This window comes from Argopecten irradians, chromosome 13, assembly GCF_041381155.1.
Source record: "Argopecten irradians isolate NY chromosome 13, Ai_NY, whole genome shotgun sequence".
Classification (NCBI taxonomy): Eukaryota; Metazoa; Mollusca; class Bivalvia; order Pectinida; family Pectinidae; genus Argopecten; species Argopecten irradians.
In genome coordinates, this window is record NC_091146.1 from 22180138 (window position 1) to 22199220 (window position 19083).

A 19083-nucleotide genomic window follows, 5' to 3' on the forward strand; every position below is an offset into this window, starting at 1 on the left:
CCGCGATTCCCCACCAACTTGCCTAGTTTCTGAACCAGAAAAGGAACACACATTATTATTTATCAATGCCCCAACAATAAAAAATGAACATAACCCGAGTGAAAAAAACACATATAGTGTCATCATAAAAACTTCGCCTACGTTACAGAAGGACCTCAAACGTAAATGTATATGAATACAGGACACTTACAGTATTTATATGGTCAGGTCGGAAGCTAATGGGTATTAACGGCTGCTATGGTCCGGTTTGGCGTAGCGTTTCCTGGTCTTTGGCGTCCTACATCTTCTCATCAAGCCGGATATTCCTGCCGGGCCTCAATGTTTTTACTGATAGTGTTGATTTTTCTCTTGTATAGGTCATTCTGTTCTTTTTCTCTTATGCCGTGCAAGAAGTTGCATTATGGGTTTCTCTGACCTGTCCCATAGTGAGACTTCTGATTCGTGGTCACCACATGCTTCGTAATGTTCTCTTGTTCCTTCAGCTGTAAGTCATCAATTTACGTTCTCTCCTGTCGTAGTGTTCGTCATGTTGCCAAATCGCCAGGTAGCGTATAGGACAGCGTTGTACCCTCGGAAGTTTGAACACTTTGACTTTGGTTATTGTAGCGCAAACTTCTCTTCTTTTTGTCTCAGCACTAGAGAAGCTTCCTGATTTTTCTGAAATCGAATAGTTTCTTGTTTTTTTATCTCGCATGCGCGATTTAAGTGGGGTTGCAATTTGCCAAGAAGAATTTTGTGCTTTCTGCCGGTTCAGTTTTGCTTGTTCTCTCCGCTCCAAAATAACTTTTTCTTCTCGAAGTCGTATAGCGTCCCTCTGTTTTTTCAACTGCAAGTCTGCTCTGTCTTTTTCCAGCTGCATTGCAATTCTTCGTTCTTCCCGCAGCCTCAAAAATGATTGTAATTCTTTCTGTCGATTGGCTTTTTGTTGATTCTGCAGACGTGTAGCCTTTTCTTTTTCTTGCCTCCGCAAAACCTTTATTTGTCTCGTACATTCTATACGCATTTGTCGTTCCTGACGCCTTATATTATTTAGTTGTTCTAAAATACGTAAAGCTTCTCGCTTTTCCTCCTGCCGAAAAGCATTTCTCTGCTCTATAATCCTTTCAGTTCGTCGTTTTCGCTCCTGTCGTGCAGCCCTTTGCTGTTCCACCCTACGCCGAGCGTCTGATATTTTCGTTCGTTGCATAATAATGTAATGCTCAGTCGAAACACCCCAGACCAACTATCAATACTGTAGTCTTTGACTGTCTCATCACCTAAATGACGTGCTGCTAATCATACAGTTGATTCTGCAATAATAGAAGTGATATTACTTTTCTTAAACTACTGCGATACAATTGAATAGGCGATCGGTTGAACCATACGCATTTCACCTAGTTATCGGCTGGGGTTCGATCGATCGACGGCACAAACATGAAAAGTTTATGGGTCAAGTGTCAAATCAGGTGGGGTTTTACCGGGCTCTCTGGTTTCCACTAACTATAGGACTATCCCTGTGATTACATCCGTGTCATCAAAAGTGATTTGAATAAGTTATGTGACTTTGTTTTAATCGATGGAAAAGAAACATTTTTTTTAAATGTTAAGGTCCGTATTTTTAGTCAGTTCAATATTGTGCAGATACCGGAAGATGTATATATGACAGATGGTGGATATATCCATCTCTCGGCTTTAGGTTCGAAAACTTATTCTGGCAGCTACATTATACTGCTCGTTAACTAGCGTATTTTTCTACACGTTCTTCAACTTCACTTGAACTGGTAAATTTTAGACGCTGGTTATAAAACGTAAACTATAACAAACAAGCAATATTTAGAGGTACTAGATACGATATTACATATATACAAGTATACTTAGTTAGCACAATGTAGACCGATACTTTTTATAATGTAGACCGATACTTTTTTAAATGTAGACCGATGATTTTTTTAATGTAGACCGATACCTTTTTAAATGTAGACCGATGATTTTTTTAATGTAGACCGATACTTTTTTAAATGTAGACCGATGCTTTTTAATGTAGACCGATACCTTTTTTAGATGTAGACCGATATTTTTTTTTTAATGTAGGCCGATACTTTTTTAAATGTAGACCGATACTTTTTTAAATGTAAACCGATACTTTTTTAATGTTGACCGATACTTTTTTAAATGTAGACCGATACTTTTTTTAATGTAGACCGATACTTTTTTTAAATGTAGCCAATACTTTTTTAATGTAGACCGATACTTTTATAAATGTAGACCGATACTTTTTTAAATGTAGACCGATGAACTTTTCTACATGTAGACCGATACTTTTTTAATAGATACCAAGAGGAAAACTTGATGACTATGAATTTCCTTTACCATCTTTTTCTTCCTTTTGGAAATTGCATTGATACATGATGGAATCCCTATATTTTAACAACACAAAACAAAAGCGCATATTTGGAGCTGCATCACCATATGAGTGTGACTTGATTATATTTTAAAATTATATGTGTTGTAATCATTGCATACAGATGAAGCCTTATATATGTTATACGCCACCAACACATGGGGAAACAAAATGCTTACTATACAATTTACCAAGGTGTTAATGTAATACCGACGACAAAGAACTCAAATTGAATTTTTGGCAGTACATTCGAAAATCATCATTTGTTCATCTACATATATGGAACGCCATAGCTGTCTCATATGGTTCAAATATACTATATGAATTTGTGTTCTCATTATATTGTATGGTTTTATCATTATATGATAAGATCTTATCAATATATGGTATCATTTTATCTATATTTGATTTGATTTGACCAATACATCATTTGCTTATATCACTATTTTATTGTCATTTGTCATGGTATTATTGTCTTTTATCATTATATCAATCGATGTTATCACTATTTGATTTGGTGACACATATATTTGATTTACATCTACCATTGTTTTATTTGGTGTTATCATTGTATTATTTTCATTTATCGTTATATTATTTGATTTCATCTTTATTTGATTTGATTTCATCTTTATTTGAAGTATAACCATATAATGAAAAAGTATAACCATATAATGAAAAAGTATAACCATATAATGGAAAAGTTTAACCATACAATGGAAAAGTATAACCATTTATTAAAAAAGTATAACCATACAATGAAAAAGTATAACCATATAATGGAAAAGTTTAACCATACAATGGAAAAGTATATCAATTTAATAAAAACGTATAACCATACAATTAAATAGTATAACCATATAATGGAAAAGTATAACCATATAATGGAAAAGTATAACCATATAATGGAAAAGTATAAAACCATATAATGGAAAAGTATAACCATGTAAAGTATCTATGGAATATAATAATGATGTTTGGGAATAATGTAAAGTAGAAATCATACAATGGTAAAATCAAATCAAATAAAGATGAAATCAAATCAAATAAAGATGAAATCAAATAATATAACGATACATGAAACCAATACAATGATAACACAAAAACAATGATAGATGTTAATCATATAAATATGTCACCAATTCAAATAATGGTGAAATCGATTGATATAATGATACAAGAAAATAATACCATGTCAAATGAAATTAAAACAATAGTGAAAAGAAATGATACATTGATCATATCAAATCAAATATAGATAAAATGATACCATATATTGATAAGATCAAATCATATAATGATAAAACCATATAATATAACGAAAACACAAATTCATATAGTATATTTGAATCAACGAGACAGCTATGATGTTCCATATATACATAGCAGTGAAATGAGTACATATGGTCAGACAGTGCATCCAATTTGTCTACAAATATTTTTACAGTATGACTGTATAAGTAATTATAAGGTGGTATCTTAACATACATGAAGCATAAATAAAAGAACGTTTACAATATAAATATTCTATGTTTATAATTATAAGGCATCACACCGTTTTTGTTTTTTTTTTGTATTTTGAATAAATTTCACTACTTAAATTTTATCCAAGACAAATATCATGTCAAATGTTACACCCAGTTACGTTACATACGACTATAAAAGGTAATGAAACACTTACAGTGAAATCTGTTTATAAGGGGCATGAAATGTACTTAGTAAACCATCCTTTATAACCAAGTGTCCTGACAGAGGTCAATCATATATAAAATTCCACCAAATGGGGTTGGCGAATCTGTCCGTCATAGACATTTGCCACAGCTGTTTATAGAGATTTGAAGCTAGTTGTTTTTGGCATTATACGTTATATTGCTTTTAAAACATAAGTTTTTTACATGTTAAGTTACATTGGTCAGTTCACCAGAGCAAATGTTTTGTAATGCTGATGTGTACTGTAAAAGTCAACAAAACAATTCACCAATTCATAATTTAACTGCAAATACTTACGTGAGGCACTAGTCAAGCTATTTCGAATAAGTCTCCATCCAATGTAGACACGATTAATACTACATAGAACCGAATAGAACACATGGAAGTATATTGTGTTGGCATAAAGTAGTTCTAGGTATTATATATACATCTGGTATTGGGTACTCCGAGATGACACATAATCCAACACACCATTAATAACATTAGATATAAACAAAGAAAATATATTAGCCTATAGCATAATCCTGGTATATTATAAGACATATAAATCTACAGAATCACATTTCGTCCTATTTGATTTATTGGTAGATTCTTGGTATTGAGGTATATATAGGTACACGTCAGAAAAGATTTGGGAAATAAATAGATACTTGCTGTAAACAAAAGCATGCGTCTTCATTATGGGTCGCCTTAATGCTACCACACATGGCTTTAATCATTATGTAGGAAGCGGGTCATGACACTATACACACATATATAGACAACACTTCAGCTAACAATAGGGAATCGGGAAAAATTTCAAGGTATATTGTGACATGTTCTTAACCATAGGAGTTAGCCTTTAGATATGCTAAACTCGATTATAAATATTGTACTATCTGTGTTTTTAATATACTAGAGCTAGTCAGCTTGCGATAGCAAATTCTATGCAATTGGTCACGAATATAAACTGAAAACGAGAAAATGTAATGGTCACAAATAAAAACAAATAAAACACTCACTTGATCTAATTGTATTTACAATTATACAGTTATTTTCGCCCAGAAATATGTTCATAAGTCTCTTGTGTTATTTCACCGTCATGACAAAATGGCAGGCCTTCGCAACATATTTGGTCTTCGAAAATTTAGGCCATTATAGTTACACATATATGTAATTGATAAAAAACTATAATCCTGAATTGGTGCTACACTAATAGGGACTTAAATAAGGATACCTGACGCAAAAAAAAAAAAACAACAAACAACACAAAAATCCTACAAAAAGAAACAAATTTTTCTTAAGACTGGTGTAAATTTGACTACCATTTGAACACATATTTTTTAGTTTTATAATACTATTTACTATTTAGAGCATGCCGAACACCAACGGTAACATTTTTGCCAAACGTCATTTATAGACACTGTTTCCTTCTCTTCTTTAGAAGAGTCAACAATATTTGAGTTGATGACTCCAAATTTCCTAAATCAATAATCCTTGTTATAGAACACACGTTTCTGAGCTCACCGTTTTATTCAAAACTTTTAACACACTTGATCCTTATATAACAGGATTTACGCTTACATTAACGAGTAGCTAATAGCTTATTTTATTCTTTCACAAGTCATTCCCACGAATATCACCGACTATACTGATGATATGTAGTTGCTATGTTTAATTATAAATCCTCTCGATGTTTGTTTAAATCAATATTAATCTTTGTGTTAGCGGATATCAAGGAAAAACGGACCATCGGTGTATATGTTAAGAATAAAAAAAGAAGTAGAGATATAACTCTCCTTGTCCAGCCCTTGCATAAGACTAGCTAGTAAACAACCGTATGTTTCTGGTTTCTGATTGACGAAGTGATATGATGGTTTGAAGGGGGATACATTAATATAATCATAAAGTTTGCATAAACGTCCCTAATACTGAGATTTAATGAATATCAATATTGTGTTTATGGTACAAGCTGTCGCGAAAAATGTAGATTGTTTTATAATTGGGTCCACTGGTAAGTTTCGACATGCTCATCTTTTTCAGTTTGACAATGTTTGAGTAAAAAGCTATATCAATTCTATGTTTGTATAGATTCAAGGCAAGACACGTTAATTACGCAAACGGTAAATCTTCTTATAATACAAACAAAGCCCTAGAGAACTTGTACATTTGACAAAAATAAATGAAAACAGAACAAGACATGTACATTAGACAAAATTAAAGGAAAACAGTATCGGTAATGTTAAACTACTGAAAAAAAACTGTATTTCTACTAACTATTCATACTGTTTAGGGAAAACGTCATTGCGAAAGGAAAGGTTTATAAAATTCGCTTATACGCTTTGAATTATCTTTAATCAAGATTTTGATGATTTTAAAAGTGCGATCATATCGTCTTGCTAATCTTACAATTGCCATTAGTGATAGTATCAAAATGACACAATGACCATAATCGGAGGCCTATTAGGAACACCAGCTTCTCAATTGTCACTAATATATGAGAACGACATTAATGTTCAAAATAAGTGAAAAAATCGTATATAATAAAAAGTGATAATTCAAATGGTTGTTTTTCCCAAGCGTCCCTGCCCGGGCAGATTCTGTTCCAGAGCTATCCATTTAACGACATGCCGGAAGTGATTCCACACCGTACTGAATAATGTGATTTGTGCAGGCGAACGCTAATAATGAATCTAAAGGTTTAAAGAACAGAGACAATGGGAACAAAAATAACCAATCCACTTGTCAATTGGGAAACAAAGTCGTACTCGAATCCAACATTTACACACAGTAGGAATTCGCCTTTTCATATTGCAAAAATTATCAAATTGATAATTCTTGAGATAGATGCTTGAGTGACATTATGATCAAGAATTAAAATTAAGTGAGCAACATTAGTACCATGTGTTTCGAAGGCAAACGAGTAAATAACGGTATTAGGTAGTCAAAACATTCACCAGTATACTAATAAAGATCAATCATGATTTTTTTTCTTTTTTTTTTTTTTTTTTTTTTTTTTTTTTTTTTTTTAAACGTACATGGTAGATTTCCACAAATTTGAATGGCCTACTAAAGGACCACTCCCAAATATACAGTAACCAGGGTTCCAAATAAAACGTCAGCAAAAACCTAAATTTCCAACTGTAAGAGTAGTTGACACCATGGAACGGTTTTAACAGAAAATGGGATATCTGGCGAAATACACCTAAATTCATTTTAAGTCATGTCTGAACCAACATTGGGAGAAATGAGCCATCCAAACTTTTTACCTGAGTGGTTTTTTTATTGTGTTACCTGATCGGACATCCCTACGTGCTCCACTAAGCCTTAAGAGTTTTTACAATCAGCTGTTAGCGATCTTGTTTTTCCGCTTTTCAGCAAAGCAATTAAAGTGCGATATGTGGTGGTTAATAAACTTATACATGTCTATAGCAAAGTCGTGTTCAGGATGCGCGAGCACCTTGTTGTGGGCAACAATTATCAGAATATGTATTAATAAAATCCCTATATATGATCCCGCTTTCATGTCCGTTCAGAAGCGACTATCATTTCACTGACCACGACCTTGTTGTCAAAGGTACTCTGGTTCCACTCTAAGAACCCTTGGCGCTGGTAACCTCCTGGTCATTGTACAGTAATTTACATACGATTTATGTAACTTGTGTCCCCTGTCCTTGTAAAATACTTTTAACAATTAATTTAGATATCCAAAATTAAACATGATATTCCTCTACTACATGCATGATTTTGAAATGGTACTTTTGTAATAATCTAAGTAAAACACCCTGCTTCCATACGAAGTTTATAATAGTGACTAATGTAAATAAAACAGGTTCTGAGAGAAGTATATGAAACACCATGTCCAACCGTACTTTAGAGGTTGCGGCTGAGGTAACGCAGAGATTGCGATTAACAACCGGAAGGATACAGGAAGTTTGAGAGGGTAGGTCCACAAAATTGTTAATCATTAATTATTAATCAACAAAGGAGGTAGCTCACTTGGTGGAGCAGACATTGTTGTTTTTAAATTCACTTTGGAATGTAATCGAAACGTTTTCATTGCAGTCCAAATACTTCGTGAATACTTTTTATCATCCGAGTAATTTTTGTAATGCCAATAAAAAAATCGGGTATGTTTCTATCGAATTACTTTGAATTAACACTTTCTTATATCCATTATTATATACTAAAAAAACAAGACCAGCCGAATTTCATACATTTCTGTCTTGAGGTTTTGCACTTAAAAGCAAATTTAATTTTTGGTGAATGAGGCAAGTTGCTGTTGCATAAAGTAAAATCTTGGGGTTGCGATTTTGTGGTCATACCGAAAAACCTTTATAATATTTTGGAATGATCGTCAACTTATCTAAGAACTTGGAATGATTTGTAATGATGAGTGGTCATCATCATTGTATACGATCATTTTGGTTTTATTGTAAAACATTATCTAATTAAAACATGGTGTAGTTTTCAGACTTGTATTAATACATGTATGTATTTTTGAAACGTGCAATCACAAATCCAGTGGGTATGTGGACAAATATTATGTCAGCTTCGACATTACTTTTGGAATGATAAGGTCAGTTTGAATCGGCAACAAAATTTTTATACAGGTGTGACCTAAGGTAAAGAACAAAACTTTAATAAAATCAAGTTGACGTTGAGAGCAAATGGGTACCGGGCACGAGAACATTTCGTTGAATGAGAAAGCAGGGTACTCCGAATTGCACCATGACTTGTATACCTCTCATGGGGGGGGGGGGGGGGGGGGTTAATATGTTCTGGAATGTCACAGTGTATCCCCAGGGTTAAAATAACATAGCTGTTTGAATTTGTATGATCCGTAAAAATGAAACAAAAATCATGCTATCTACTATTCAGTGTTAAAACCACAGGCGTTTTAAAGCGTTATAGCTAGGGAGATCCTACTTGGTATAATAGAGAGACAGTCTCTCTATTATACCAAGTAGTACATTCCTTTAACGCGTTCAAACGCCGTGTTCAACCTATAGAACACATGCAGTAATTTTATATATGAAAAGTAAAATTTTCAGCCTTGTTGTGATAATCACCATCGTTAAAGATACCTGAGAAGTGAAGCAATGTGAGCACGCATTTATTTCGCATATTCAAAAATAGTGCACAGTGCTTATTTCAAAGAAACCGCAATCAAACAAACTTACAATTTACTTTCCCCAACCAGCAACCACATACTTGACGTTTTCTTCTTATTTCACTTTTTTGACGCAACCCTAAAATGTGTGTCATGTAAACCGCAACACTGACGTTACTTTTACAGACCACATTTTCAAAAATCTTATCTCTGCAAAACGCCGGATACACATTAAATTTTTTTGAGGGATTGGGAAAGGGTCTAAACTTTTCTTATTACTCGTTGATATTGATCTGCACTCACTAATGTGAAGCAGCAGAACGTCATGAACTTGACAATTGGTGAAAAGTGCTAAATTTGGCAAACTTTAAGAAGACAAAACAGGGATGGTAAACAACAAGCTGTCAAAATGTATTTTTACATTTGAAACCAGACCGTCGACGGAGAAAGTTTGAATGAAAATATCTCTTGTTTGTATAGATTCAAGCAAGACATAATCAAGATGCACACTTTATTAGGAAGGTTGTACTTTGTCAAACAGTTACAATATATAAAATAAAGACAATATTAAACAAAACATCTGCTTTATACAGACAATTTTACATTCCGACATCATTTACATTCGATGAATGTAATGCTTTTTCCTAAGTTAAAATTCACATTATTGTTCCATGCATTGGCAGGATGCTCAAATCATGATAAACAAGGATAATATCGCCACGAAAGCGATCAAAACTACAAACATGGTCAGGATACGCTTCGGAGAAATCCCCTAAACTATTTTTAAACCATAAATTAAATGATCTATATTTACCAGCCATGTGGTGTTTAACGCTATAGTTAAAAAGATTTAGGGGAATGTAATAACCGACTACGTTGTATACGATAACAGTAAATCCATTCCGTTCCATTTGGTTTCTACACTATCATTTACTCAATTCAAATGGCTGACAATATTTGTAATAGTCTTACAAAAGACTACAACGGTCTACACAGATTTGAAATACGATAATGAATAAGGGCTATACACTCATGAAAGGTGTGCAAAAGAAAAGTAAAAATAGTACAATGTAGATACGTTAGATACAGTAAACACTAACAAAATGTTTCTTTTGTTACTGTTAGGTTTGATAAAATTACAAAGGAATGAAAAATAAACGCGTAAAGTATTGTAAATGAAAGATGTAAAAAAATTTACATATGTGAAGGCTCACTAACTTTCCGAAACGGCTTTTGATTTTTAAATGATAAACATAAAAACGAGATTGATAACTTTGTACAGTCAAAGGTTTTTAGCTCAACGTTAATAATACACTTATCATCATCTTAAAATTTAATTATACATATTACATGTTAATTATGCACATTATGCAGGTCATACCATGATCCCGATGTTGCTCTAATCAATTCGCGTTAATTGAGTACCACTGCGCCAGACGGCAAAACAGTAAAATATTTTTTTCCTGTTTGACATTGATTACGCAGGGAATCTTGCATTCCTATTTGTTTTGGTGTTGTTTTTACCTCAGCTTAGGCCATTGATACAAAACTTCCGTAAGTTATTATTATATTTGAGATACTTTTATTTTTTTGTTGCGGAATGGTAATGAGCCTTTTAACTAAACACTTCCTCCCGATGTCTCGATAGCATTTCAAAGTCTTTTTTATCCACAATGAAATTTTGTCTAAAAACATTACATGTACATGTAGAAAGCGTTTTTCCATTCTCATTTCGTTACAATTTTTTAATGCGAGTGTCACATCCACAATTACTAAAAGAAAGATATGATTTTTTTCTAAACGATATCGAAAACAAATATTGTATAATCAGTACGCTATTAATTACATTAGATTGTTTCCACATATTGAAACGGTGTAGAAAACACTTTATATTACGAGTTCCAAAACTCTCCGAGTGGAGACTAACCACTTTATGTTTTGTTTTAATTATTTTTTTATCAATAGAGTTAAACTGAACAAAGCCACCACCTCTTGTATCATGACCACGTGTCTTTCACAAACACCGCTTTCCTAGGTTTTCACAACCGTCTAAAACTACTTATCAACAAATAAACCACATGGCTATTAAACTCCATTTTCAGTTATCCATCGTGAGTATTCTTAATGAGGCACACGTTTGATCGTAGTTTCAATACGACACCCAGATCACTTTTTTACCAGTTATATTTACCTCAGTTAACACTGCAAGTAATGCACCGTGAAAAATGTATTCTGGCCATGTTGCTGATACAGATAGAGTACTCACCCATACCGATCGTCAGCTTATGCCAGTAGTATGATATTAATGTCGGCTCAAAGGTGACACAAAATATGTCCTTTTATTATATAGGATTAAAGACGTAACTATAAAAAGAACAAATTTCACGCTATGGACAAAAAGTTGAACACCATTGGACATTAAACTGGCGTGTTAATGTACTTTTTGTCGGGGTGCACGGTAACATTTATCAAATGCTCCACCACAAGGGAAATATCCAGATAGTGATCGAGTACTTAGGCAGATGAAACAAAACCTTGTTCTACAGGTTCTATTGGGGCATATCATATGCTTACAGCGATCACTCTCACCAAATTCGATAATGCACTGACACACACCGGCATGCGCGGACTGTAGGACAACCGGGCATACCTATAATGACCCTATTGCTACATGTACTCAACAGTTGCCTTGGTCTAGGCTGTATGCCGTTTTTTCACATTCAGAATTTTACAAAGCATCCATGGGGCCCTAACTAACCCGCAAGCATCGTATGCAAAAATGAGTGACTTTTGCCCTTTTTCTTACAATAATAACACTCGAAATATTCTTTGCATGACCGAACGACAGCCTCGTCACATTGAGGACACAGATACACGTCTTTGTTCTTCTCAAGCCAGTTGGTAAACAGCACACTATAGGAAGAGCATCCTTTCGTCTGATGATAGGCAGGCTAGGAGACGCACCTCCTCGAACTCCCATATTCCTTGACATTTTTTATTGTTTTCATCTGGCAGAGCAGGACATCTGACTTCTATCTTTCCAACTTTTAATCTCGTTCCAGTAGTAGTTATAACAAGCTTTCTGGGGCTGAAACACAAATCCACTATATATAAAAACACATAACTTGTAATTGAATTCGATAGAGACATTATTGTTTACTTTTTGAACTTTCATTTCACGTTAACATAAACTTGTTAGTATAAATCCAAGGCAGTAATCATGTTACACTTTATTTCTTTATCATCAACTTTTATCATCAAGCTATAGTGCATCAGATGAGGTGTGTCCTATATTCTCCCAAAATGTGTAGGCTATATACTAATGATCATAAGAAAAACCTCATGCATAGCATAACTATTAGAACCCGGATACAACAAGCAAAGTATATGTCAGGAGAATCCCATGTATAACGCAAAAATCCACTAACCGTAATCACTCACTTTACCATTTAGTGGGTAGCATAATGTCATTATTTTCTTTGGTCGTGAAATATATCCTTTTGCTTCTAATCAGATTTTATTTAAATCGTCTAGAAATTTTAATATTTTCTAGCGGACGTATTGCATATTAAGATAGCATTAGAAACTACAATTCCATTTGAAATAAAACACCTAAATTTAAAGAATCCTTTACGTAGGATAACGGTGTGTGTAACAGCACTATCTCTGGATGAAAATGCATTTAAATTCATAGTATTTAATAAAAATTAGATACAATTGATTAAACACTAGGGGAGATTATCTCTTCGTTTAAACAAGTTACACAACACCTACCTCGTAGCATGACCCACAGGAATTTAAAATCACAATCATTCTTCTTACAAACCCATGACGTCAGGCTCATGATGTTCTGTACGCGGAAATTGCATTATCTATTGTGAGGACCGGATGACAACAATGCGTTTCGCTCAGGGCCGCGTAGTTCAGGAAAGAGATTTCCCAATTTCTAGCTATGGACAAACTGTTCTTCTTTTGACCTCAGAGGTCAACATCATTGAAAACCTTAATGACACCCTTCACATGCCGGATGCATGCAGACACGCTCCAAGTCTGTTTTAACAAAAATACGCATCTAATGAGCTTGTGAAAGTTTGTTACAAAGGTCCAGCAAATCAACATTGTATTTGTCCTGCTAATGAATCTTCAGTGACCATTGACATATATCGTGGGTTCACAAACGGTTTCTAACGTACGTAATCATTAAAAATGTACAATACTACATTCATATACAATACAGTAACTGACCAAAATAGCTAAACAGAAAACAGCAATAATGATATATATATTGAATAATTTAACAAAAATAACACATTATAATGTCTAGATATGTTACATATAACGTAGTAAAATTGGCATATAGACGGATTTTTTTTCTTTTTCTAAAGAATCCTAGAGTTTTTGTGTTATTTTAATGCTTTGATTAAAATATGAAATGTACATATATGCAATTGAATTCTGCAAACGTTTTGCCTAAATAAAACCATTTTTGCGATATTTCACATAATAGGTCCCGCGAAAATGCATATACCACTTAAAAACCCAAAGTAAATAAAGCATATATTACCGGATCAGCTGTCAATCAAACCCCACGTGACTTTGCATTTTTGTATTGTATATGTTAAAATCTCCAGCCGTCTTCGGAACGATAGACTAGTATTAAATTTCTGCGTATATTGCCTAAATTGTGAAACATAGACTAGATATTACCTCGGATACAGTTGTGAAACGGTTCTTTCCGTCAAATTCCCAGATTTCAATGCGTTTGGCCGGAGAAACCTTTTGACAAAAGTCATTGCTGTCACAGTGAACCTAAAGGAAAATCAAACACATAATAAAGAATTTTCCCTTCGTATTATCCCGTGATTATGTTTGGTATCGTTAACTGATTTGCAAAAAAAAGTATCCAACAACTTCTTTAAGAAAAAATGTATTGATTTCTGAAAAAAATTGTTTTGCCTAACTCAATACTCCAATGCCATTATAGCACTAGTACCATTTGAAAGCCCTTAAATGAGTATGTGTGAAACTTGTTTAGGAGCCAATTGTCTTTGACCGACGAATTACGTATCTGTGGCGTTCTAAACGTGGCCGTTGTTTCACAGCAATATTACTGTTGTTTCTCTTTCTGCTAACAACTATAATGATATGTTATTAATAGCGTTTAACAAATAACAGATAAACTTGTTAAATGCCAGCGAAGTGCTTTATTTATAGTTTATAGGTAGCAATAGGATTTGATACATGTAGGTTCTAGATATCATTAATAGGCTGAAATACCAATCGAGCGTGCCCCACTTAGAATGATGTTGGGTACCTTTAAAAGGATGGGGATACCAATCGAGTGCGCCCTTCCTTTACTTGGAATATAACTTCCGGTTAGCCATTTGTCATGGGCACACAATTTATCAAAAGACATGCCACCATTACCTAGTTGTTTTTCAGCAAGGGGCCCGGGCTCAAAACCCAGGAAGAGAGCATCGGCGTCGGCATCGGCATCAGATAGTGTTAGTGTCGATGAAGTACGTCTACTGAAAAACGTCCCTAAGATAAATATAGCGACGGACGAACACTGAAGAAAGGCAAACCCAATGTAAGGGCTCCGAGAGGGGCAATAAATGGTGCAAGTCAGAACAGATTTGGTGGGATCATTGATCATTGATCCCAGGCACTTCACATGTACTGAGGGTTCATCTCAGGTACCAAGTATTTTTGATCCCGTGGGTTATTATATTCCAGAAAAAATAAAGGACAAAATCTGGAACACCGAGTTTTTGGACCTCGGTTTACTACTGAAATCTGCGCGGAAATGGAGGCGGACTTCGAGACATCGGTGAGTTAGTAATCAAGGATGGAAATTTGTAATAAAAAACCCCATCCAATATCGCTAAGCAGTTAACTACATTGTACTCAAATCTGCGCGGGAAATGGAGGCGGACTTCGAGACATCGGTGAGTGAGTTAGTAATCAAGGATGGGAAATTTGTAATAAAAAAGCCATCCAATATCGTTAAGCAGTTAACTAACATTCATGCTTGGACATCATGCCTTTCCTCACACATATTCCAAGTGTGAGGTTAGCAAAATACACCAAGAAAAATGTCTCAGAACTTTTTTTCTTTTTAAAATATATTGTCATGACATCCGTTTGGCGGCGAGTACAGCTACGAATGAGCAATACAGATTGCGCTAGAAACCCCTGTTCATCATGGGAATGTGATCAGACACAGAGTTTATGGCTCATGTATAATTCACCCTAGCCAGGATTAACATAAACAAATTCAAAATACGTTGATCTCCTGATAATCATCTCCCAAGTCCCCTCTAGTTCTCAACTCTGCTGTCCCCAAGTTCACGGGTGATGTTATAATTTCAATTAAGGAAACAATGTATATTTGGGTCCAGATGTCGCTATCGTCATGCATGTTAGTACATGTCGGGAGATCACATCCCTAAAGCTTTCTGTGTAAGCAATGACTTGACAGCAATAATTGCGCTAATGCAGATGTAGAGTTTGGTAGCACAGACAATCTCCAACTCCCCAGCAAATCTTTACAACCTGGTACTACGCCTATAATTTTATGAAAAACTTTAAAGTACTTGCAGGATTATCCGTTAACTGATTTCAGTTATTGTATCGCAAAGGGAATTAAGGAGTGATTCTCTCTGTAGTATGTAGGTCCTCGTAGAGCACGCGAGACAGGTAATTTAGCTAGCACCAAACAGGCCCCAGAAATATTACTGGGCAAAATCAAGAAAGAGTTGGAGGCTTGACGCATAGCAGGTCCCTTTGCTTACCCCCTCTGCCCACCTTACAGGTATTGCCAGTAGGTCTCATTCCCAAAAAAAGACGGTGACTATAGAGTTATAACTCATTTGTCCGGTATCCAGATCACAATTCGCACAAATTAATTTGATTCCAACAGAGTTATGTAGTGTCTTTATGCAATGCATAGATGATGGCAGCTGAGCATGAATACAAACTACATCCTAGGCCAAGGGGCATTATTAAGCAAAGTTCAGATAATAAAGACCCGCCTTCCGCTTGGCTTACTATTATCTTCTTTGTAAATTTTGAATAATACATGCTATAAACGTATGTGATGGACACTTACTCATTTGACAAATAGTTTTTGCTTATGGGGACCTCAATTATTATGTGGCATATGTTTGGAAAATTTGTAACTTAATATCAATCAGGTTAGCGTTGTTAACAAAACCTGGTAACAAAAATAACATTCTGCATTTTTTAGATGATGTTTTCGTTTGGGGGGGTACAGACTGGAAAACGTATTCTGTGTCACAAGTTATGCTTAGATATATTTGAGAATATTTCTTATGCAATAGGGTTACTATTATCCCAAGAAAAACCTGTAGGACCTACAACTGTTTATGTTTTCTGGGAGTTGAGATTGAATAAGCAATACGATTACCTCTGGGACTAGATTGTTTAGTTATGTAAAGAGCTTGAGTATTTGTTAACAGTTAATAAGTGACCCTGCTTAAGCTTCCAGTCAGCACTGGGTATGCTAAACTTTGCATGTCGATTTGTCGCCCCTGGCCGTGCATTTTGTCGTCGTTTTATTGATACTTTTGCTGGTGTGGACAAGCCACATCGTAAGATTAGAGTTATTGCATCGATTAAAGTATGGTTGTCAATTTTGGAAAATTACAATAGTTTGACAGGTAAATTCCAGATAGACACTGGAACACCTCTGCTTCCATGGAATTATATACAGAAAGTGAAAGTGGTCCAGAAAAGGGCTTTGGTGTATACTTTCAGGGGGCTTGGGCTTATGGGTCCTGGCCTACAGCTTGGTCAAATAAGGGTCTCCTTAAAGACATTAAATTTATAGAGTTAATTTATTTGTCAATTTGTTTATGGGGTAGTAAATTGTTCCATTGTGATTAAGCAGCTGTTGTAACAATCATAAACAAAACAATTCTCTAAATCACAAAGTGTGATGACTATCTTTAGGCCATTAGTTTTGTTGACATTAAATTAAAATTTAAACATAAGGGCATAACACATTCCTGGTAAGTATAATGATATAGCCGATTCCATTTCTCGTCAACAGTGGGCCAGGTTTCTGTCCATCCCAATACCTGCCCACCTATTCCAGATAGAATCACTCCTTAAGGTTGAAGCTAATAGGTTACTTCAAAATGCAATGGCTAATAGTACATGGAAAACTTACAACTCAGCGTTACAGTGTTTCCAAACATTCAGGTCCTCTTATAATATGCCGAGCATTTGGCCTGTCCCCTTAGACCATTTAGTACAATTTATATCTTATATGTCACTACAGGGATACTCAGCATCACCAATTTCCACTTATATGAGTGGAATATCCCATGATCATAATCTTCGGGGTTAACAGGATTCAACACAATGTTTTATTGTTAAGAAAATTATGGAGGGGCACCTCCCTTTCATCAGTCTGTAGCTCTAAATATGAAGCAGATTTTTTTCTGCAGCATTTACTTTATCATTTTTCGGATTTCTGAGGGTTGGAGAATTTTCAGCATCAAGTAGCAATGGTAATGATACACGTCCACTGGGAATTTCAGATGTTACCATTGTAAATTCTCCTTCCAGACATTTAAAAGTCTGTATCAGGGAATCAATGACTGACCAGAGAGGTCACTCTGCATTATTACATATCAACAGTTATCCTAACTCAGATAATTGCCCCGTCTCACTTCTGAACAAATACCTTTTGATTCGGCCAAAAAACAATTAATCAGCAGTTTTTCATATATAGGAATGGTTCATTAATTAATCACTATCAGGTAGCTGCGTTTTTAAAGAAATCATTAACTTTTTCGTGCATCCCAGTGTCTCATTAGAAAAATCATTCATTTCGTATAGGAACCGCTACTGAGGCAGCCACCAAGGGAATTTCTGATCAGAAAATACTAGCATGGGGTCGATGGAAATCAAGGGTCTACTCAAAATACATAAGAATTCCAGTAGAGACAGTTTTAGCTAGGCATATTGCAGCTAGGAATGAACCTGAATTTACCACATTGTGTGATTTCCCATGTATAATTCTAACTTAATTGTAATAAAGTCTGTTATGGTTTTATTACAGCGTTTTGAGTTTATATTTGGATTATTAATATTATTGCAATTTCATGCTTTTCTAAAACATCTTCAGATATTCTTTCAGGTGACTTATCCCCCATATGGGCCATAGGATCTTCTATACCATTTTGGGGTATGAAGGAGGAAGCTAATAGGCCGTGTAATCTTGACAGAAAGGGGTATGCTATTCATTGGATGACCCGTATAGGCATGACCTGGAGTGAATTTGATCCTCTCATTGAGAAGGAATTGGGAAAATTCCCGCCTCCAAAATGATCCGATTCAACTTGGTTCCAATGATGTAGTCAGCATTGAAGGCAAAGAGTTGATATAAACAATCAGGTGTTTACTTTTAAGGTTTGCTTTGTTTTTTCACCTTACTGATATAATTTGGTCTGAAATGCTACCCAGGGGTTACTTGCATTGGGCTTGCTCATATGCCAAAGTTGAGAGGAAGAGATAGCGTATAAACTATGCAATTAAGAAACATTTATTTGAGTCAGGGGGTAAGGTCCTACGCCATCCTACAATCCAATCAACACAGGCAGCTTTATACCGCCCAGATGACACTCATCTTTCTAGCACACAGGTATTGGGATTCTGCTCAACAACTACCAGGGAGGCCTAGAATATTTTTCAGATTCCAATACTAACACTAGTGCCACATTTCCTGTCCCCAGTAATCAGGATTAGGTGAAATTCACACTTAGGCAGGACTTAGGATGGGAGGGGGTGGTTGGGTTAAAGGCCTATATTGCTACCATAGGTTATTGGAGGGATTGGGTTAATATATGAAACGGTTATATTATAGTCAGTG

At 35.0% G+C, this 19083-nt stretch overlaps 1 protein-coding gene and 2 pseudogenes across 1 annotated transcript in view; 1 reads left to right on the forward strand and 2 right to left on the reverse strand.

The window, feature by feature from the left end:
• Positions 1-11423: 11423 nt before the first annotated feature.
• Positions 11424-12995, reverse strand: LOC138305702 (uncharacterized; annotated as a pseudogene).
• A 165-nt stretch (positions 12996-13160) lies between these two features.
• Positions 13161-19083, reverse strand: part of LOC138305703 (uncharacterized) — a 32584-nt gene continuing 26661 nt past the window's right edge. The window contains exons 10-11 of the mRNA XM_069245986.1: positions 13890-13991; positions 13161-13232 (exon numbers count right to left, since the gene is read on the reverse strand). Of these exons, the coding sequence (XP_069102087.1) occupies positions 13161-13232; positions 13890-13991 (174 nt within the window). The remainder of the gene's footprint in view (positions 13233-13889; positions 13992-19083) is intronic.
• Positions 14989-18542, forward strand: LOC138306533 (uncharacterized; annotated as a pseudogene).